General features: G+C 45.2%; 1 protein-coding gene across 3 annotated transcripts in view; it reads left to right on the top strand.

Annotated features, from left to right (window-relative positions):
• Window positions 1–11102: 11102 nt before the first annotated feature.
• Window positions 11103–22205, top strand: part of LOC142042088 (alpha-2-macroglobulin-like) — a 41948-nt gene continuing 30845 nt past the window's right edge. Inside the window, exons 1-6 of one of the 3 annotated variants that reach the window (XM_075051599.1) lie at window positions 11103–11362; window positions 16313–16496; window positions 17316–17472; window positions 18033–18085; window positions 18793–18813; window positions 21715–21883. In XM_075051599.1, the coding sequence (XP_074907700.1) occupies window positions 11103–11362; window positions 16313–16496; window positions 17316–17472; window positions 18033–18085; window positions 18793–18813; window positions 21715–21883 (844 nt within the window). The remainder of the gene's footprint in view (window positions 11363–16312; window positions 16497–17315; window positions 17473–18032; window positions 18086–18792; window positions 18814–21714; window positions 21884–22205) is intronic. The other 2 variants (XM_075051600.1, XM_075051601.1) reach the window with 2 other exon arrangements.

Below are 22205 nucleotides of genomic sequence, written 5' to 3'. Positions count from 1 at the left end.
TGATTAGAAAAGGTAAGTGAAAGCCAGAAAAAAACCCAAGCAAGTAAGAAGGTGAAGTATAAAGCAGCATGAGCAGAGGGATTGGCAGGGTGAGTAGAGCAATAACTATTCTCACAGAAATGGAGTTTTCAGTCTCCGCCAGGCTTCTCAGGGAGCAGCCAGAGACACTGGCCAGATCCTGTCCCATGACACATGCTCAGTGGACTCCAAGTGGAGAACACGTTACTGTTCATGGGAAGAGCTCAGCCTCTAGGATGAAAGCCAACGTGCAGAATAACGGAGACACTGGGAAATACCTTCAGAGTTCCCTCAAAAGCATCAACTTAACAAGGAATAATCTACCTACAGCCACCCCTGAAAGCCTCCCCTCTGAAGCCTACGCTTCACAGGCAAGGGGCTTCACGTGGACTTACAGAAACCCTTTCCTGGACAGTTAATACATTATCTGAGGAGAACACTTGAGGTGACATGAATCATGGAGGCAGTGTGTTGATTAGTCAGAGGTACAATGCTGTCTTGCTGTAGGGGAGGTACAGGTCTGTGTCCTGCTCAGCACAGCAGATATGCTGGCTGTTATCTGCTGAGCAGTTCCCGAGAGGTACAGGCACAGCTTTCTGCCAGCCCTTGGTCCAGCTTTTCTCTGTTTTGCACAGAAGGGGCTGACTACCCTGTATCCTGAAACCGTATTTTATATTCTGCAGCTGTTGGTTTGTTCTCACTAAGGTTATTTTCTTTTGGATTTTCCCCTGCAGGACCATCATAAATGTTGAACAAGTGGTCAAGCACCCTATTTTCTGCTGTCATTAAGTCCTGGAAAGGGCCATTTCACCTTACTAATCACAGTGGGAGTCTGTGACATCGTTTGAGCTAGTGTCTGATTCTCTGTTTTCTTTCACGGCACATCTCTCCAGACCTGTATCATAATCATGTATGCTTTTCCGTCAGTAAACCTCCTTTTACACTGTGCATTGGCTTTTTTTCAGTGTCACAGAACAGACATTTTAATGACAGTCCGCATGTTATGATTGCTGCCTGAGGGAGGATGAAGAGAGAAACATATCTATCTGTCCTGCCTGCAGCATCCAGCCTCCTTTCCCAGCTACAGCTGATAACGACTGGCAACTACTGTAATATGCAGCATGACCAGTCCCTCCCACCTCCAGAGTGCAGGACCCATTGCTCATGGCTGCTGAACAGCCCCCCACCTTTCCCCAGCCCTGCCAGGGTGCTGCCTCTGTCCCTGTGACATAAAAGTAGGGGTTTATGTATGGACATCATGGAGTGACTCTGCATTATGCTTAGTAGAGGAGAGGGTGAAGAAAGGGGCAGGTTTCAGCCCAGGTCTGGTAAGTGTCTGGTCCCACATCCTGGATCTCCCCCTGCCAGGCACTTCAGTCCACCAGACTGGCCAGACTTTGTCCAAAAGAGATGATGAGCCTGGATCGCGATGCCCTGTCCCAGCCACCAGCAAAAACCCTTCCTGTTTTCCTGCACCCCCTTGTCATCCCCCACTTCATTACACTTGGAGTCATGGTGGTTTCTGCAAACACAAACACTCTTGGGCTGCAGCGTGCTAGAGTCGGTGGGTGGGTGGGAAGAGCGGGATCCAGGCACTAATGGAGCCCCAAAGGGACAGGGAGGCATGGATGGAGGCGGGGAAGCAGAGCAGCATCGAGAGGGCTGGGGAAAGTAATATGGATGTGGCTCCTCTTACCCAGGAGCAACCACCGCGCCGCCAGCCTTTGCCCACCCCCCACCAGACCACCGTGGCTGTGGCCAGGCAGGGCGGTGGGAACCGGGACGGTCCCAGGTTGGTCCTGCTGCAGCTCAGAGCTGGTGGGATCCAGCCCCACGCCGCCTTATCTGCGGTGTACCAGGGGCTCACCATCCTCCATGCAGGAGCGGGGAATAAAAAGGATGGATCTGTCATGGGGGGGTGGGGGGTGGGGGGGGAAGGCCCTGCCATGCAAGGGTGTGAACAAGAATTTAAGCAAAGATGCAAACTGTTCAAGTGCTGAGGACTAGTATGTGTTTTGAAAGGATCCATTTCACCAGGCAATTTGCTAAAGTTGTGTGTGGACTTGCACTTCTTTTCAATGAAAATTAATCATCATGTCAACACAGAATATCCCTCTTCCCAAATCAATTTTTTTTTTTGCAAAAGGTACTAAATAATTTGAGTCAGTGGGATTTGTGCTTCTAAGTTACTCAGGCCTGGCTCCTCAACAAACCAGATGTCTGAGTCTCCACAGGCAACACGGTACCCAAATACTCACAGGATCCATCAGCCATGTGTGAGTTTCAGAATTGCACAGCGCTGACCATCCGGGATATGCATGATATTGATGTTATAAAAAGCCATTTCATTAAGTTTCACAGACGAGGAATTTGTGGGGCATGAAATTGCTTTGGGTAGAGTGCAGATTTCCATGCTAAGTTCCAAAATTAAAACTTCACTGGCAGTAGGAGGGAAGCAAGAAAGGCTGTGAATTTTACTTTCCTGACACACACCAAACTGTAGCAACCAACTTGATTTACACAAGCATCAGACTGGACTAAAGCAAGAGAAATCAATAGTTACAGCAAGAAGGTTGAAAAGGAGAGCAGGCTGAGTGGATGTGGATACAGGATGTGCATCTTTCTGGGGGATTTGAGGCCAATTAAGCCAAGGCTTCAGCATCCCACATGGAACTCATAAAAATCCCCCTCAGGTCTGGCCAAATGTTATTCTGTTCAGCCAAACATCATTTTCTGGGAAGAAACAAGGTCCTGGAAAAAAAAAAAATAAAAGCTGCATTTTTATCATTCTTTTGGAGCCTTCTTTTCCCCTCAGGCCAAACCTGAACTATTAAAACATCAAGAGCATTATTTCCCACTGCAGACTCCTCCTCTGCGTGCTGAAAATGTAATGTTTATTACCTGATTTTTATCCTGTGACTCAAACAGCTAATTGCCAGTTTCAGTCAGATCTAATAGACATCCCATACTCATACTCTTCTTCCAGATTTTTACATGTAGACCATGTTCTCCCTGGCTCCTGCTCCCACAGGGAACAGCTGTATTCTTTAAAATGCATTCCAACACTTCCCAGATTTCTGGAAACTGGGTGTTTGTTTCATCTATCTGTTTTGTGCCACACACCTGAAGCTGAAGCAAGTATATTAATTGTTAACTAAGCAAGACAGGGACACCCACTAGTCTGAATGTCATTTCTTCCTCTGTAATCCAATAATCCTGATGCATCATATCATTCAATCCCAGAGACACGGGGAGTGTTCTAGGTCTCAGAAGGTCAAACTACTTTAATTTTGGCAAGACACACAGGCTAAGCAAACTCTATTTCCCCAAGTGTGAGAAAATCAGGGTCACTGGCCCAAGAGGTGCTCTGAGATACCATGGTGCTGTCCCATTAAAGGCACAGACGCTGGTTTACTGTGCTTGGTATTGCACATCTCAGTTTTAAAAAGCTACCATAGAACAAAGACAGATATAAGTATCCACTGAAACTGGTGTGCAGGTCCTTGGACTGAGTCAGCAACACTATGACAAATGGGAAATTCGAAACTTCACTATGGTTGTCTGCCAGTGCCCTCGTGCCTGCTCTGCAGCTCCTGGATCTCCTATGGGTCTGGCTTTGGCTCTGTTAGAAGTATATTAAAAGATATTCTGAAATATAGGTTCTTATGAATAAAAAAAGAGATTTCTGAAATATAGGTTCTTATGAATAAAAAAAGATATAACAACGAGTATAAACATGAGAATGTCTTTGACTAAAATGCTCTGTCAATCTTACTTCCCTTTGTGTTAAATTCTTCTTTGTAAAGTTTATTTGTGCCATGGGAATTGCTTTGCTGCTCATGTGGAGTTCACACTGAAGGATCTGCTAAAGACTGATGCCATGGCCTAGTTAGAAGAAGAGGACCTATAACGACCACACTTGTTCTGGAAACTGAAAATAAGCTTTTTTACTGTAGATGATGAGTCTCATCCACAATGTGGGCAGCAGGATGCAAAATCTAGAGAAAAAACAAATGGATCTCCCCAGAAAGATGAGCTCCAGTATAGCAGCATTCTTTTGCTTAGGTCCCTCAATTCCTTACCCAGCACTCTCGTTAGACAAAGGAGTCCTTGGTCCAGGGAATTTGGTTGCTCCACCTTCTGGCTCAAATCCTCTGTGATCCCTGCAGTGTCACAGGTAACAGTGCCAAGCTGTTCAACAATGGCACAGCAAGACCTCAGCTGTATGACTTCTTTTATTTTCCAGATCTTGTTACCTACTTGTTGATGTTCAGGTCTTCTCCTCACCACCCTCCCTCTGTCAAATATGAAGTGTGAGTGATGACCAACCAATTCACTGATCAGAGAAGACCAGAAATGTGCCTGAGGAACCTTCAGTCAAGAAAGGATGATGTGTCTAAATGCTCTGAGGAAACAGCTCAGCCTGGCTCTATGATTATTTCTTTGAGTTCATTTGCCACCTACCTGCTAGGCAATTATGGAGGTAGGGCCCTGTCTGCAGTCAAACGACCCCCACCATCTGATTCATCAGACAGGTGACATAGATAGATGGTCACATCCCTGGCACTACTGGCTATGAAACGTGTAGCATCATAGAAGGGCTTCCTGAGGAACAGCACTCCCGTACATTTTAATTTTTTTTTTTTTAGAGTAAAAATGAAAAGTTTTCTCACAAATTTTTCAAGTGGAGAAGCAACATTGTGTCAGCTAGTCTTGCACCCCAACAGCAAGAGAAAGCTGCTTTCTGCTCGACCTCCTAAAGGGTCACCTTTTGAGGGTCAAGAAAATCCTAAAAGCAAGGCATTACATTGAGTACAGGACCTACAAGCCTCCTTCAAGGAAACTTCTCGCACTTCCCTTTTGTGATCCTCCCGCAAGCTCAGCACACTGATCTCCTGATGCCTTTTGATCCTGCCCTGGAGTCCTCTGCTCCCCCCTCCTGCCATACCAGTGTTCCTGCTGGGCAATCCAGCACGTCCCTTAAGAACGTGATTTCAGAAGGCCTCTGGACCCCTGTTGTCACACTGTGTACATAACCTGGCAGCTGGGAGGTTTAAAAAATCCTATCTGAGAGTGAAGGGAGGGTAAATATGAATGAGGCAGGCAGAGGCGGAGGGAGTAAAAATCACCATACTGTGTATTGACAGGGCTCTGCGTGTATACTACTGAAGTGCTAGCCTTGCACATTTTTTTCAGCCTCCCACCCTTTGGCTCACTACCCACGGGGAAGTGAAGGCTGGGTTATTACCACAGGCAATTGCATAACTGTGCCACATGTTTTCTACTTCACTTTACTGGAAGTGACTAGCGCTGGCTCCCCTTGCTGTCCCTCCTGTCCAGGCAAGGGGTGTCCGCACTTCTACTCCGTGACCCGGTGTCTGTGCCGGGGTAGGTCCTGTGTGCCGGCTGTGGGGTGCACAGCTGGATCTCTCCTCGCAGCCCCTGCCTGCTTAGGCGAGGTCTTGTCCTGTTCCCTTCCAACCACTTGTGTCCAGTGCAGGGTATCCCAAAACGAGAGGGAAGTGGAGTGCTGTAATGCAGCCAGGGCAGGCTCTGCAGGAGGACACTGTGGTCAAAAAGGTCCTGATAAATGGCATGTTCTCCAGCTGCGTTACAGCATCACGACTCGTACCCCTTTCCCTGACCTGCCTTCTAGCAAAGCTGTTCAGAGGGCGGCGGTGATCTGGGGTTTCACTTTTTTGTGGCTAAATGAATGCCAAATCTAAATGGGAAAAATCTTTGAAATGCCTACGCCATGTAAGTACGGTCTTTTTCTCTGCCGGCGCTCTTGCTCACGGCCTTACGCCACGAAGTTTGGATGGTCTCTGGGGATGGCTAGCCCATGGCACCTCTTCTGTTGTTGCATCACCCTCAGGGAAAGCATTTTTTCCTTCTGCTTTCTCAGCGTTTCTTTGTATGCAGCTTGCCCCATTGCCTCTGGTCCTGCCACTGTGCACCTCTGAGAAGAGCCTGGCTCCAACTCATTCCACCTGCCTTGTACATCAACCTCAGGGCCAGCAGAAGGACCTTCATGAGATGCCTGTACCCAGTCTGAGGAGAGAGGGAGCCCAGGCAATAACATCACAGCTAAACTGAAAGATAAACACAAAGTCTATATGCATCTTGTATGTCTTTTTATATGGTAAGGTGAAAAGAGGAGGCATATGACTCAAAAAGAGTGTAGTTAACTGTCCCAAGTGTTGTTTTCAGACAGAGTTGTAAATGCTTTGGCTTTTTCTCTCCCCTTCCTTGGCAAGGGTCTGAGTAATACAAATGTATAAATGAAAATAGCTTTTCATTCTTTACTACGTCAGGGATTATCTTAATTTCTCTGTAATATCCAAAAAATATCTGTGAACATGCAAACAGCTAGTTTCTTGTTTATATATTTTAAAATTATTAGATATCATTCACTGATTACCTTTAATGGATTTAACAGTGGGATTTCAGCAACTGAGCCCACTCTGTGTATAACACTGCACTCTAAGTATCAGACAGACACACTGCAGATTTCTTTTGTGAGAGGATTAACAACCTTGGTTGCAGCCTTTTTTGCAACATACAGTATACATTTATTTTAAGGCAAGACAAAGTTTATACATAGAGGTGATGTTTGTTATAACACAGCTGGGAAAGGTAGATAAACCCTACTTTCTATAGGGCTTACCCTACAAATGGGTTAGCCTTATATCACGCAAAGTATAGTCACAGGACTATTTATAAAACCCAGCTACCGATTTGGTTTGCAATTTAATCTACAAAGTGCATTAAAATGAGAGTAATTCATTGATGCCTTTGCCATGCCTGAATTTACTCATTTGTTCATATGACACGACAGAAATATGAGTTATATTTGGCAGCCCAGATGTCTGTGCCTGGGAAAGGCAGTTAATCTGCCACCAGGTCCTTCTCTCAGGTTAAGATACTCAATAAGCCACTAAAGTGGACAACCTTTATTTGCTCTGATATTTTCAGTTTCATTTGAAATTTAGCTGATAAAGCCCTTTTGTGGTGTTTCATTTCATTACATATCTTCTTTTATCTGCATGTTACAACTTGTATAATGGTCGTATTGTCTGAGGTTTTCTGATAGAAGACCTCCTTTTCACTATGGCCTGTGAAATATTTTGTCTCCCACACAATAATAAACCCTATTTTATCTCTCTGGTTATTGGTGTTACTCCTATTAATTTATACAAGTACTTTTTCTTGTAATGCTTTTTTGTCGTTTGAAATAAATTGGGTTAGGTTTCTTTGCTTGAGCTACATAGGTGGTGGAAAGTAATATCATTATTTGGATTTCCTTTAGTATAAAAATACTGAATTCATTTTTCTTTGTTCTCCGGAAAGATTTTTTTTCAGCCTTTAGCTGAACAGCTAACACAGTTTCGTTAACCAGAGCTGTTAATTTAAGTCTCAGGTTTTACAGTGACTGTTTTCTCACCTGTCCCCATGCAAAGCTGCTGTCGGTACTGAAGAGAGACGTTCCCTTGCTAGAGCTGCTGGTTTCCAGCAGGAGTTCTTGTGTGAAAGTGCATTGACCACCTTAGGCACGATACCAGTGTTACCATGAGCTGTTTCCTCAGCTTTTTCTTCTAACACATGCCTCTTCTTAAAAGCCAAAGGCTGAAGTTCAGTTCATTGCTTTGGTTTGGCTTTGAGGGCTGAGCGTTGTGCTGCAGTCCTTGAGGAGGCACAACAGGAACACAATAAAGAAGCAGGTGTCTGTCCTGGGATTATTAACCTTTGGTGACAGTGGTTCCAAAATTGCTTAATACTGCTGGGGCAAACAAGGATTCCTGCACATAATAGTGTTGTGATAGTACTAAGGGTATTTACACCCACCCACACACACCTTTTCTTCCTGCAGTTGCAGTGACCAGTGAGCCACTCTGTTACTGGACAATTGGTAGTCATCTGCAAAGCTGAACAGTAGAAACTGAAAAGAACTCGGAGGAAAATATACCAGAAATGGGTTAAAGTGATTAGAATTGCACGGCTCGATATCTTACTTTAATTTCATGGGGAAATATGTTTTCTATAGTGGTCATAAACTGGGATGTGTAGGACACTTCACATGCAGTGAAGACTGTATGGCTTATAAGAAACTTTGCAGAATAAGGTTTGCTGTGACTGGAATTTATCAATATTTATGATGGCCTGTATTAACTTATTAATTGCATCTTTTTTGTCAGTTGGTCCAACTCAAAATATGTGTTTTATTTATGGTGGAAAGGAACCTGAGAAGGAAATATTGTGGAGAATGAAATGCTCCAGAAAATAAAAAAATAGTCATAATGATACATTCAGGCAAAGTAGAAGTGCTCCCACGGTGTCCGTTTCTTACTGGCATGGTGTCTTGCTCCGTTTCAATACAATAATACCTGGAAAGAAAATCCAATGCATCAGCACATGTAACTTATCAGTGTATCACTGTAATGTCTCTGAGAATTATCTAGAATTAAGCTAATTTTCCCAAGTGTTCTTTGGAACAAAATAAAATTTTAGAATAAAGTTCTAGTTTTGATTTAGCATTGGAAATAAATAAGTTTCTAAAACCTTCTGTGGAACAGCCAAAATATGTGCTACCTTTAAAAGTGAGAGTAAACATATGTAATCATTCATTTTCACGCAGGATGAACCAAAATTAATTGCTAACATTTAGCACAGAAATCCACTCTGCTTGGAGGGTTATAAGAAATTAGATTTAGGCATCTTGGCTAAATCAACCGTTTACTGTGATGTGGCCTTATTTAAATTCTTTGTGATCAACATTTAGGTACAATGATTCACTTAGGTTTTGTACCAGCTTAATATGGGGACTAGTCACTGAAGCTATTAGATACGTACAGATTGTCTCTTGACCTGCCAGGTGCACAGTGACCTCAGACACGTATGAAGTATTATCATAAGAGGAAATATATCTTCCCTGTGGTTAAAATCATGAAGCCATCACTGTGTATGATAAAGATGTCGCATGCCTTTTTCAGCAGTGCTATCTTTTATTAGACCAGCTAGCCTTGTTGGAAGAAGTAGCCAGTCTTTCAGTGGCACAACCTCTCCTTCAGGAGTGCAAAAGCACAGCTTTCAAGCTAAGTACAAGTTCAGACCCCTTGTTCGGAACTTTCTCAGGCAGGAACCAGCTGAAGCACCAACTGCCTGAGCTAAGGGGAGGTTAGGGCTTGTGGAGCAAAGAGGGCATTAGGGTGTCAGGGAGCTGGTAAGTGGGTCCTGGGAGACTGAGAAGCACGTATTTTATACCTTGTGGATGGTAAATTGGTTAGCAGAAGGAAGAAGACGATAGTGAATAGGATCTCCATTGAATCACTGGTTTTGAAGGCCCTATAGATCCATGAATTTTAGTTTTACGTGCCTACCCTTAAAGTGTACTTTGCATGTGTCCGTTTGGATTTCTTTTTGGTTTCAGTTTACGGCAGCCTGAATGACAACAGGCAACTTGGGATGAGTCATGTTTTCCAGCAAATGCCCAGGACGCTATTGCTTTGAAAACTGCTATTTTGCATGAGTTATTTACTGGAGAAGTTGAAGATGGGACTGAGAGGACAGACAATAGGGGGCATTTCTGGAGAAAGATCTGTATGGTTTTTATTACTTGGTAGTTATGCAACCACTTTTTAATCAGTATTTCCATCTCTAACTGATAATCCGCTAAATCTTTTGGTTTGTGTGAGTATGCGTTCATTCCTTCTCCATATATTTATATAATACTTCCCCCCAGCAGACACTGGCTGCCTCCCAACTGTTTTCCTAAATTTTGTGATTTGTAAAAGGTGTTAAACTTTATTCCGCAAGAGACTGTGCCTGATTTTTGAAAGCCAGTCTTAAACTTCCTTTCATCCTCAGATATTTCTCCTGGTCCTTTGCACTGCTCTTCCCTGCAGTTTTCTGGCTGCTACATCAGAGTCAAGACACACTGTATAGCTAACATTCCATCTTAACATTCACTCCTTTTCAAAGCTTAATCTTCAGGCAAAGAGCAAATAGGGCTGCCTGTGCTGTTGTGATCTAATAAGCAGAACAGAGAACTTCAGCCATTAATGTGGGTTCACATAGACACATTCAAGGTGGTTTATGCTGAAGCATTTTCTCTGCTTGGTTATTCGTGCACAATAGAAATCTTCACAGGAATCATGAATCTGTATAAAGAATGTTACCGAATCCTTTCACTGTGCAGGCACAGGAGGGCATACTGGCAGCCCTACAGCTGTGATTTTGTGGTTTTCCGTGGACTGGTGCAAACATCCCACCTAGTTAGGCTTCTCAGGGAGTGCTTGTAGTTTGGACTGAATATTTCTGTTCAATGACCTGCTGGAATTTAGCAAACTTTTTTTCTTACTACATGCAACTTCTGGATAAGCTGCTACAACCAGAGGTTTGCAGAAGACTGAGTCAAGTGAGCAGCACTATTTCTGAGTGACTTTTATTACAAACGTGACTCACAGAAGCACAGATCTGAATGTGGCAAAGGGAAGGAGGAGCCACCTGGAACACCTGGAACATCTGCACTCCAGGTGACACTGAATGACAGAAGGTGATCACCATGCTGGGGAGGCAAAGATGTCTCCCAACGGCATTGTGTAATATTTGTGCATGTTCACAGTGGAAACAGAACTAATTTCCATATCTAGACTGGTACCCCACCTCATTTTGGGTTGTAATCCTGACAGATTGTCTAACCCGTAGTAGCTCTGTTAGCAACTGTGTCAGCAAACTCCTGCGGTATTCTGTTAACACAATGTGGGCAATGTTTCTGTCGGTGGGTTTCCTTTTGTTCTTAAAATGCCTATAAACCTGGCTTTTGGTTTCAAAAGATCACAGTACCCCACATGAGAGTGCTGTGACTGGATGGTGCCCACATGGAATATTCCCCTGTGTTGAACATTGTTCATTTCCCCGACAGTGTGGATTTCTGATGGGTTAAAGAAAGCAGGGTATGAATCATTCAAAGATTTCTAATATAAGCACTACCCAATAAATAAATACCCTTCCCCCACTTGGAAAGTCTCTGGCCAAATACTGTCCCTCTGTTCCAGCTCCTCCGTACCGCCTCTCCCCGTTTCCGGATGGGTCCTGGCCCCCAGCCCTTATCTCCTCCAGCCCCTGGGCTGTTTGCAGAGAGCAGTTATAAAGAGGCTGACCCAGCAGAGAGTGGAGGGAAATTACAAGGTGCAGGAAAACAGCAGCACCGGACCAGACTGGGTGTCTGCTTGACTCACCACGACCTACTCCGCACCATGGGGAAGGACGGGCTGCCCAGCAAACCAAACATCTTCCTCCTTCTCCTCTTCTTCCTTCCTGGAAATACCTCTCCCACCACAGAACCGTAAGCTACACATGTGGAGGGGGGGGGGAGGTCTCAGTGCTCCTTTTTTCCTCCAGTTTTCTTCCTTTCTGTCAAACAGCTGTGCGAGTTTCTTCCGCTCCTGCCCTGCGCCCCACCACTAGCCAAGCCCTGAGCCTCCTGCACAGCCCTGCAAGTGCTCCCCACTCCCACCCTGCAACCCCCTGGTTGTACAGCCCTGGGACCCCCTGCCCCCCCCAGCTCTGCCACTGCCCACACTCCCACCCTGCAGCTGCCTGCTAGTCCAGCCCCGGATCCTCACAACATCTTTGCCTAAGTATATTCCTGCCTAGAAACCTTCAGGTGCCTGGGGTTTTGTGGGCATGATACCAGAATCCATGTACTTACCTTTCCCATGGTATCCTTGCTTCAACCACCGAGTTATTTCTCCCCGTTCTCCTGTTGCTTTCAAGCCAGTTTGTTTCCCTTGGCAGCATCGGATGTACTTGTTCCCAAAGAGGATCTGTGACCTAGATTCTCTTCCTCTGGCATGGAGCCTGGCGCTGGCACCCTCCCCTGGGGCATCCACCCCAGGGCTCTGCAGACCAGCAGCACGGCTGCAGCACCCGCTCTGCCGAGGGTCCCGAGGAGAGGGGCAGCCCGGGATGGCACGGGCAGACTGGAGTCTGCCATCCCACCCCAGCCTCCACTACCGGAGCGGGTTGCTCCGGAGCCTCTAGCCTGGACGGGAGCAGCCTCCCTCTCCAGAGCCCGGCTGCCCTCACACGCCGTGCCTCTTGCTGTGCTGGCAGAAGCGCAGTTCTCACCGACGTGGATCTCAACGCTTGCTGCAGAGATTTCGTGCCCACAAGCACGGCAGTCGTGCTGGCAGCTGTAGCAGAAGGTGCAGCATTACTGCTGCTGCTTAGTGTGCGGTCAGGGGTGAAGTGGTGACCGGCTCAGACGGAAGGACCTTGGACTCATGGTGTACCATCAAACCCTCATTCACCTGCCCTGTTTGGGTGCTTCTGGGGTAGATCAGTCAGCCAAGTCTGCTTTGGGGTCAGGCAGATCTCTCTGGTCTCCCTACAGTAATCTGATGTAATTAAGTAATCTTAATTCATCCCTCACCAAGATCAGGGGGAAGGGGAACGAACACGTACTGCTCAGACCTCTCCTCCTATGAGCAACATGCTGTTCCTTGTCCCTGACCTGAGCACCATTTCGGGAGGGGAGAAGGAGGAAGGGCTGGGAGAGGTGGGGGAGCGTGGGGTGTAGTAGGGAACCACAGAATGAAGATAGGGAGGCGGCAGAGTCCGAGCAGTGAATTGCTAGTTACTATGCGGGTAGTGATTCCGTTTCAAGTGCTGCAGGGTAGATCAGATGCTGTGCACAACATAGAAGGGAAGCCGTCCTTGAACTGAAGACAAAATGAAGCTTCCAACCAAGACTTGTTTACTGTGCTCTGCACAAGCAGCAAGATTGCTTCTTTGAGCAGAAGCGGTTGCTGCTGTTTCTGTTTCAGATGTGGCCAGCTGCACAGCAGACACAATTGAGATTCGGACTATATATTAGAAAAAAATGTATTCACCAAGTCAGTGCAGCACTGGAACAGGTGAACCAGAGAGACGGTGGAAATTCCATCTATGGAGTCCTTTGCAACAGTCTGTTCCAGGAGAAGTTGGGCTTGAGACATCCAGAGGTTCCTTGCATCCAAAAATTTTAGGATTCTGTAAGATACTGACAGCAAGATATTTTTTTTCTTGCTCTGGCTCTGTTCTGGAAGAATTCAACAGGAGGTATTTTTCTCCTGTTCTGGTATGTGGTTGTGCATGCAAGCTGTTTTACAATGCAGTGGCCGTGCTTGGGAATACACTGCACATGGTCAGAAATGCAAGGTCCTGATGGCACTTGAATTGGCAGGTATGGATTTGGACTAATGGAGCTGATGAAATTCACTGCCGCCTTTGGTTGCGTGTTTGTTCTAGGAAGTAGCTGAGAGTCAATACACAGATATTAGTCCATCTTAAGCTAGACTATTACCTTCTCTATACAGACAAACTCATGATTTTTGCCCCAGCCACTTTCTCTAGGGTCTCCTATCCCTCCTGGCTGCCTGCTTCTGACAGACTCACTGCCTCTGTTGTCAGAACAGTTCGTTGCACGCAGGGAGACTGCTGAGGTCTCTTCTGGCCACCCAGATGCTTTTTATCCTGGAACGTCTATACATGGACTTTGTGACCCCAGTTACTTAAAGGTCTCATAGCATTTTAATTCACTTAGCTCTTTTCACCAACACATCCCAAAACAGCTAGTCAGCATATTTCATATCCTTGTTTCAAAGGCGGGGAAGCCGGTGTAGGGGCAAGTTCTGCGCGTTGGCCAAAACTTCAGTAGAACAGTGAACAGGAAGAGGAATGAGGCCAAATTCCCCACGAACTAGGTCACGCTGTCCCTTCGGTAGACGGGACGTTACAGTCAGACTGCCAGTGACACTGACAGCAGGCAGGGGAAATGAGATTAGGGGAACCAGGCACGGGGTGAGGCTGTGGTGAGGGGGCTGCGGAGGAAGGGGAGCGCTGGGGCGAGCAGGTAGCCACAAGCTGTAAGTCGCTCCCTGGGTGGCTGGAGCTCCCTCCTTTCATTGCTTCTGCAGCAGCACGGGCTGACCAGAGTTGCCGGCTGGCTCCTCTCCATGCTTTATCCTGTTGCCTGGTGGTGAGGGAAACGGAGGCACTGCCGGGGTCCCGCTGCCCCTACAGTAGCTTTAGGACTTCCAAAAAGCTCAGAGCCCAGGCAATAACGTAGCTCTGAATGGGCCCAGCTATCTCTTTCCCCAGGGCTGGCACCATCCGGCAAGGTGCACATTAGCCTTCCCCAGTGGAGGCTCCATGGAAAAGTGGTATGAGCAGTCCTGACCACAGGTTTTGTCCCATGCACACAGTGATTAATATACCCTGCAGACTAAATTGCCACCAGAGCCTCCTGCTGCTGCATTTGGATAGCTTGAATGTGCACAGGGAAAAAGGAATACCAAGCCCATGAAAATGGTCCAGCATCAGACCAGAGGACTACAGTGGTTCTGTATTCTATCTGCATTCGTGGTCAGTCATAGGTGCTAAGGGGCAGAGTAGAAGAGCAAGGTGAGCACTGTGGGAATGAGTTTCCCATCTGCTGTAGCCTTATGGAGCTCCTATCAGAGGTTCAAGGTCTTACTGTGGCAGGGATTACACCTATGCCGCTATCTTTTCTAGCCATTTCTGGGCAACGAATTTATCCAGGACATTTTAAATAACCTTCATATCAGGAGTAGCTGATCTTCTTGCCCTTATGAGCCTCATAGCAAATTTTGTATAGCTGGTGCCTTAGAGCAGATACCATATGCCTTGGAGAGTTACTGGCAGGCAGGGAGTGACAGTGTATACGTGCCCTTCTCGGACTGCTTGAGAGTGCCAGAAGACTCAAGAGCCACAGGCTGGCCATACCAGAATCATACATTTGTATTTTACAGCACCTGGTACATTAAGTTCTTTAGTTTGATTTTGTACATTAGTGAAAAAGTTTCTGCTCCCTTCTATTTTTAAGCCAGCTGCTTAATATTTTCACCTGGTGTTGTTTACTACACTTGTTGTCACAGGTGATGAACAAACCATACTTTCTTTTGTGCACATCATGACTTTATAGCTTTCTGTCATGCCTTTTTCCAAGCTGAAGAGTCTTCAGTCTTCTTCATCTATGTAGTGTCTCCTCCTATGGAAATCATTCCAGATTTCAGATCATCTCTGCCATCCTTCACTGAATCTTTTCTGCTAAATCCATTTTTTAAATGCATGCCATATATGTGATGTGGAAGTACCTTGCAATTATACAATGGCAAAATGATATGTTCTGATTTGTCCTCTATTCATTTCTGAACACTTCCCTCCAGTCCATTTGTCGCTTGTCACTAAATGAGAATTTTCCAAGAGTGATCAACAGCGCTTATGTCTGAGTGGTAATAGCCCACTTAATGACATAGCATATACACAATAGCATATATACTGTTGGGGTAATTTTTTCTTCCTCTATTATTTTCCCTTTTTGAACAGTTCATTTGCTATTGTTGCCACACAGTCCCACCATACGACAAAAGTTCTCCACAAATATGTAAGTCACTTTTAGGTCTTTTCTTACCCTGGACAATTACCAGAAAATTGTACTTCCCAGATCATTTAGAAGTGTACTGAACAACAGGAGTCCCAAAACAGACTCCGGAGATTTTCACTGGTTCCTACCCTTTGTGTGCTATCTTTTAACCAATTAATCCAGGTCAGAATTAATAATTTGATTTATTAGTAAAAAATTAGTAAAATGATCCCTTTTATTGGATGGCAGCTTAGTTTAAGGGTCTTTTGTGAGGGACCTTTGTCAAAAGCTCTTTGAAGATGCAAGTACACTTGTGTTGCAATAAAACACTACCCTCAGAAATCTTTTGTGTGCTCATCTTAATAAGGTCCCAAACTGCAAGCACTCACATTTTTGCTCAGCATGAGAAGGATTTGGAAACCTGGATAGGCAAAGGCAGGAGCAGCCAGACAAGTGGGTGTTTTTCTCAACCCTAAAACTGCTGAATTTTCAACCTTTTTAAGCTAATGCCTTTGAGTCTCAATAGGAGATTGTGGGATATACAAAAATCAATTAACAGCCTGGAACCTTTCACACCGTCCCTGCTCCCTGCTGTGAAGCGGAACAAAACATCCTTTGTAAAGGACTCTCTATTAGCATAGAAATTGTTCCTTCCACTGCAAGCATTTTCCTACTTTTAGGCTAATTAGTTAGGCAGTTTAATATGTATAAACCCAAAATAAAATGAATGCTCGTGTATATGCACTGCTATTCACAGGGACAGTAATGGATTAGGCATGCTGATTTGTTAATTTCCTTTCATTTAATAGTGTTTCCTTAAAACCGTTTCACATTTCTGATCCGATTCTTGCTTCCCTCTCTTCCTAGGCAGTATATGGTGCTACTGCCCTTTCTGATACACACTGATTCTCCTGAGAAAGTCTGTGTTCAACTGACCCACCTGAATGAGTCTGTGACGCTGAGTGCCACACTCGAGTATCAAGGCGGAAACAGGAGCTTGATAGATGATGTGGTATCGGAGAATGACGTGTTCACCTGCATCCCTTTCTCGGTGAGTATCTCATGCCTTGTGTTTACTGATGTGGCATAGTAGATCTAAATAGTCCAGAAATGAGAAATAAGACACACTGCAGAGACTTCTAAGCTAAACCAAACAAAGAAATGAATTTTATGTGGAAAATATACTGTGGTAGCCTTATGAGGAATAATTTTCCACCATTATCAAATTCTATTATATTTCTATGCATGCGGACCTTAAAGAACACTTTGGGGATCCTTCATCCTAGAACTTTGACTGACAGAACATACCCCATGTTTGTTTGATCTGTGTAAGCCCCAGAGCAAAAATAGCAAAGTAGAACGAGAACTGTAGAAGCTGGGGAATGGTTAAAGACAGGGAGGTCCGTGAGGTCATTTGTCTCCTTCTGGAGCTTATTCATGATTGTTTCCTGCAGAAGGCTGGTTGGTGAATAATGTAAGTAACTGGTCCCATCCCCTAAATAATTAATCTGGGTTGATTTCCATTTTGATAAATCATAGGATGAAACAAGATGAGATTCAATATCTCTCTAAGGAAAGTGTATAAATGAAGGAAGGGATTGGAAGGAGAGGAAGAAGCAGCATGGAGAAAACTCAAGGAAATGGAGAAGATCTATCATTGCAACAATTCCTGAAGGAAGAAGATTTTCTTGAGACAGAGGAGACAAGCCCTCCAAGTTCATATCAGAAAATCATGTTTTTCTCTTGCTTCCAGCACTGAGTCTTTGGTGTCCCTTTAGGGAACTGTCAGACGTAGCTAATACTCCGTCCTTCAAAGGCTGAGTGCAATGGGGTGAATCAGTAAAGCAGTTATCCTCTTCATTTTCCTTAGCTTCCAAAATCCAATAGCACATCAGTGGCATTTCTCACCGTGATGGTGAAGGGGGCAACACTGCAGTTCAGGAGCCGCAAGTCGGTGCTGGTCAAGAATTCTGAGAGCTTGGTCTTCGTCCAGACAGACAAACCCATCTACAAGCCCGGACAGACAGGTATGGGGAATTGGGTTGGTGTTGACTCTGACAGCAGAAAATCTTACTGGCTTCATTCCCCAAAGGCTCCATACTTTTATTAAAGTTTTCAGACTCCTTCATGGGGGGAGTTAAAATGCTCAGTAAATCTTATTTCTGTCAGCTGAGATCTAGGGCATGTGGTACCTTCACCATTCCTGTTCTCCAACCTCCAGGCACAGCATCTCAGCCAGATGTAAGCACAGGCTCGGATTCATTCTACTCAACTAGAGGCACAAATCTGGGATGACTTCAAAGTATAGTCTCCCTTGGCTGCACCTGAATCAACAAAGCAGGACAGGCACTCCCAAGGGACAATTCAGTTCAGCCAGGACCTGATTATCCTTCTAAATTTGTCTGCCTCTCACCATTTGCAAGAGAAAGAGCCTGAAGTAATTGCTTCCACAACTTAGAGATCTTAATTCAGAGCCTGTTGATCCGTGGAATTAATCTGAGTTATAAATTATTGAAACACTGGCATTTCCTGGTAACAGCTACAAATTTAACAGTGGAATTTCCTTCTTTTCTGTTACACCCTTCAGTTCTGTTTCGGATCATCTCTCTGGACAAAGACTTCTACCCGCTGAATGAGAAGGTAGAGCCATAATTCCTTGTTGTTAACCAGGAAGCTTAATTCCCAATTAACACCGTTACTGTCATCATCCAGAACCACTGAAGACAGCCTTTAAAGCATAGGATCCTTTCTTACTCACACCATCCTTGACCCATTCCATACCCTGTCCTCGGACACACTCCACCTGTCTCTATTGACTGAGAAACATATCCCCTTTTTCAGAGAGTTATAGGTGTTTAAAACCAGATTTGCAAAGGAATGTATGTGGATAAGCATGTAGGCAGGGATCTCATTACTGAAAAAATGGGTGGGACAAGTTTCCATCGAAAGTCACAGATGTGCAGTTGTTTCTGGCAGTAGGTGCAACCACATGCTTAGAGACAGAGAGAGCAGCATGACAAGGACTTGGTTTTAAGGAACTGGTCAGGGGTGTAAGTCCACCATCTAGCTTATTTGGCAACCAGTTCCTCATACAGACAAGTTCTTTGAAAACCCTTCATCACATTTTCATACCATGGTAAGACAAAAAGTTGGGGCTCTAAAATATTACAGAGGAGATTCCCTTGACCATCAAGAACTAAGGAAACAGATCAAGTACAGAAAAGGAAGAACTCAAAGGACTTCTTAGAAAGTTGTTCTTCTGCCTTTCAGTCCAAATCTGGAAACTACTTCCACCCATATGTGACTAATATCTCTAACGCTGATTTTCCTTTGTTCTTTCCCCACAGTTTCCATTTGTCTATGTTCAGGTGAGTGGATAACTACGTGTCTATTATTTCAGCAGAATGTGCAGGCCCAGAGGTAGAAGTCTCCAGCAGTGGTGTTTTCAGGCTGAGGTGCAAAAGAAAAAATATGGGTGCATGACCTTTCTCCTTTGTGTAAAGGAAGGCTGAGTAGTTGGGCATCAAAATAAGTTCTGACAATGGTTCATTGGTTGGGGAATGTGCTGTAGGAACAAAAGAGTTAATCAGTGTAAGCCATGCTGTGAACAGAATGGCTTATTCCTCTACCGAAGCAGAACTAAGATTTTCTGTCTGTCAAGTGTAGTTGAAACCACAGAATTGCATTAAACAAACTAGCAAAACTAAAGAAACAAAATCATGTAAGTAGATGTCACCTATCTTCCCAAATGTGCCCTTTTTGTCTGTTTTTTTTAAAATGGTTGAACTTCAGCAACAGACAAAAGTTAATAGGAATGATGTTTCTGTCAATGATTCAAGTACTCACCTTTTCAGCTGAGAAACCAAAATTTACAATTATTATCTGGGACATCTTCTAGTGGAAAACTGATGGGAAGGACCCAGCAATGGACCCTGAAGCCATGACAGCAGCACAAACAGTGCTGAAATTAGTGTGCACAAATCTTAAGCCGTTTTGCATGGTTAAGGGTCCCATGTAGTCAGTCCTGTCATTGCTCCTTGCTGCTTGGGGTTGCTGTCTCCATTCCGCACCATCTCTCTCTAGAGCTGGGGGTCTTCTCACAACAGGGGAGGCAGAAGGTGGGCCAGAAACAGGCTCTGCTCCTCTTTTCTACTCTCCTGTCAGAATGCTGTCACTCGCTCTTCCCCCCCAGCAAAATTCCAGAATAGACCTGCAGACCTGGTGGGCCACTGGCAGTCTGTGAATATTTGGAGAAAGAAGAGTAAGAGAGTGTGTGGCATGGGATAGCAGGTGGAGGAGAGTATCTCAGAACTACCTCCTGTTGAGGCTCTCCCATGAGGTTGTAGAACAGGTCCCTTCCCTTTCAATGAGGTGATACTTAACCGAATACAGGAATTTCATTAAAGGATTTAATGAAATCCTACCCACTGCCTCCAGAAATCCTATATGCCTTTGCCTAACAAGCTGAATAATTTCATAACCTTTTTTTGTGTGTGTGTCAGTACCATGAACGGCTTCAATTTTAAATCACTAGGAAGGCCATCCTGCATTTTCAGCTCCAGCCTGTGAGGCACAGTGTTTGTGCTGTTCAAGCCAGCCTATATAGGCCTTGTCCTCTGCCCCCACCATCACGTCTCCCTTCCTCAGTTGTCCTTCTCAGTCCAGCACTGCCCTTTGTTTGGCTTTCACAGAGGTCTACGAGGCCGTCTTGTAAAGTGGGAAACTCATCTGGCAGCAAATTCACCATTTTTCTCTAGGATATTTTTCTCGGCCAGATCAGATCTGCCAGTGCAGTTTATTTACCACATGCTTGCACAAAATTTGGACTGGCCCAAAGGAAAAGGTGGCAGGAGTGAAGAAAGGTGATGGCTTAAAGTCAGCAGTGAGAAGGAAATAAATATTCATCAGTCCACACCTTAATGTCCCTAATTGATCGTAGTCAGCACAAAGACAGAAGTTAGTATGAGCCTATTATTTCTGAACTATTATCCTGACCTATTGCTTCTGTAATTTTAAAAAAACCCAAAACATTTCTGAAGAAAAACAAACAAACTGACTTTCAGGCCTTCCCTATAAATACAGCACAGAAATGGCAACAAGTTCACAAGCCCAGCTGTAAACATTTTCTTGAATTCCTCTTCCAGGGAAGCCCGGTGGTGTCCCTCACAATAAGTGGTGAGCTTTTCAGCAGGGTTGAAACATGGTGGTGAAGAGGATTTGGTCAGAGCCGTGGGATGCGTTTTACTGACTGTGCCTTCCTCCCACCACGCTTCTTGGGAGGAAGGCCCCCTCTTCTGCCTCCTGACCAGTGACCTCTAACTGGGGGATGTCATTCACATCCCCTTTTCCCTAAGCCCGGAGATAAAATCCCAGTGAAGTAAATGCACACAGTCACATAGCTGAAGTCACATACCTATCTAGAGTAAATAGACTTTTGGTGACAGCCAAGGTACAATGCAAAGAGCAGGCAGAAAATGAAAGACTAGAAACATTAACCACCCTGCTGAGGAGCCTGGAAAGGGTGCATCAAACTACGCAGCACCGCTGTGCTGGTTCAGTGACTTCTACAAGAAATTTAGGGCTGAGCTGATGAATTTGGAGCACAGCCTATTGATAGTCGGTTCATAATGAGCAATACTCAGCTGTAGTAGTGACGAGAATTCAGCTCCAGCATTAGGAACAGGGAGGGACAAGAAGGGAGAGCTCCTAGCTGGATGCACATATGTGGGATATACTTTCCTCTGTTCCTGTCCCCACTCTCCTGCCCCACCACAAGCTGTGGACTCACACATGTACATTTCTCAGTCCCATGGATAGAACATGTGTCTCATTCCTCAGCAGATTATGCACTGGTATTCAGACAGTCTCTATTCCAGGCATGGAAAAAAGTCTTTTAGCAAGCTCTATGGCAAGTGAAGGAGACTGAAATTTCCCTCCTTTCTCCCTATGCTTCGCTTACTCCTGCTATCCATCTCTTTGTCTTGTCACCTTGCCAGTCTTTCTTTCCCAGCTTCCTGGCCGCATCCTTTGTAGGTGTGCAGGTGGGTACAGCTGAGGGGGACACAACACAGGACCTCCGGGGTTAAAAAGCTTTCTTGCATGCTAGTTATGCAGAATTGACAGGTAAGTGCTCACAGAACCTCACAGATTATTGAAGAATTACAACTAGACGTTTCCCAGCTGGGATGTATATGTACTGGGCACTCCACTGCTCTGTCCCTGGGATCGTCCTGCACTGTCTTGTGACCTTGAGTTATCCCAACCCGCAGGATCCCCAGAGGAACCGTGTGTACCAGTGGCAAGAGGTGGAACTAGAGACCGGCCTTACGCAGCTCTCCTTCCCCCTGACCACAGACCCCATCCAAGGCTCCTACAAAATAGTTGTGCAGAAGAGCTTCTCGTCCCATGTGGAGCACTCCTTCAGCGTGGAGGAGTATGGTAAGGAGAGGAGGTGTGGGCTGCCAGTGGGGCTGACAGCAGTGCCTTTTACTGTGACCTCTCAATTTGGGATTTCCTGGGAATGGGATGGAGGAGGGAGGGACTGAATACCTAGGCAATGGGGTTCAGAGGGGCTGGCCCAGAAGGTGCTGAGTTTTGGAGGTAGTTCCTCACTTTATCTGCAACTTGCCTGAGCTTGTATTTGCTCATAGTGCTCTTGGGAGTACAGGGTCTGACAGGCTTCCTATGCATGGCTTGTGGCACCAATTTCAGCTGACTTTTAGTTGCTTTTCAGTCTAGCAGCTTGTTGCAAGTAGCACTA

The sequence above is a fragment of the Buteo buteo genome, chromosome 19, assembly GCF_964188355.1.
Source record: "Buteo buteo chromosome 19, bButBut1.hap1.1, whole genome shotgun sequence".
Lineage (NCBI taxonomy): Eukaryota > Metazoa > Chordata > Aves > Accipitriformes > Accipitridae > Buteo > Buteo buteo.
Note: the sequence above shows the minus strand (reverse complement) of the source record. Positions and strands in the feature narration are given on the sequence as shown.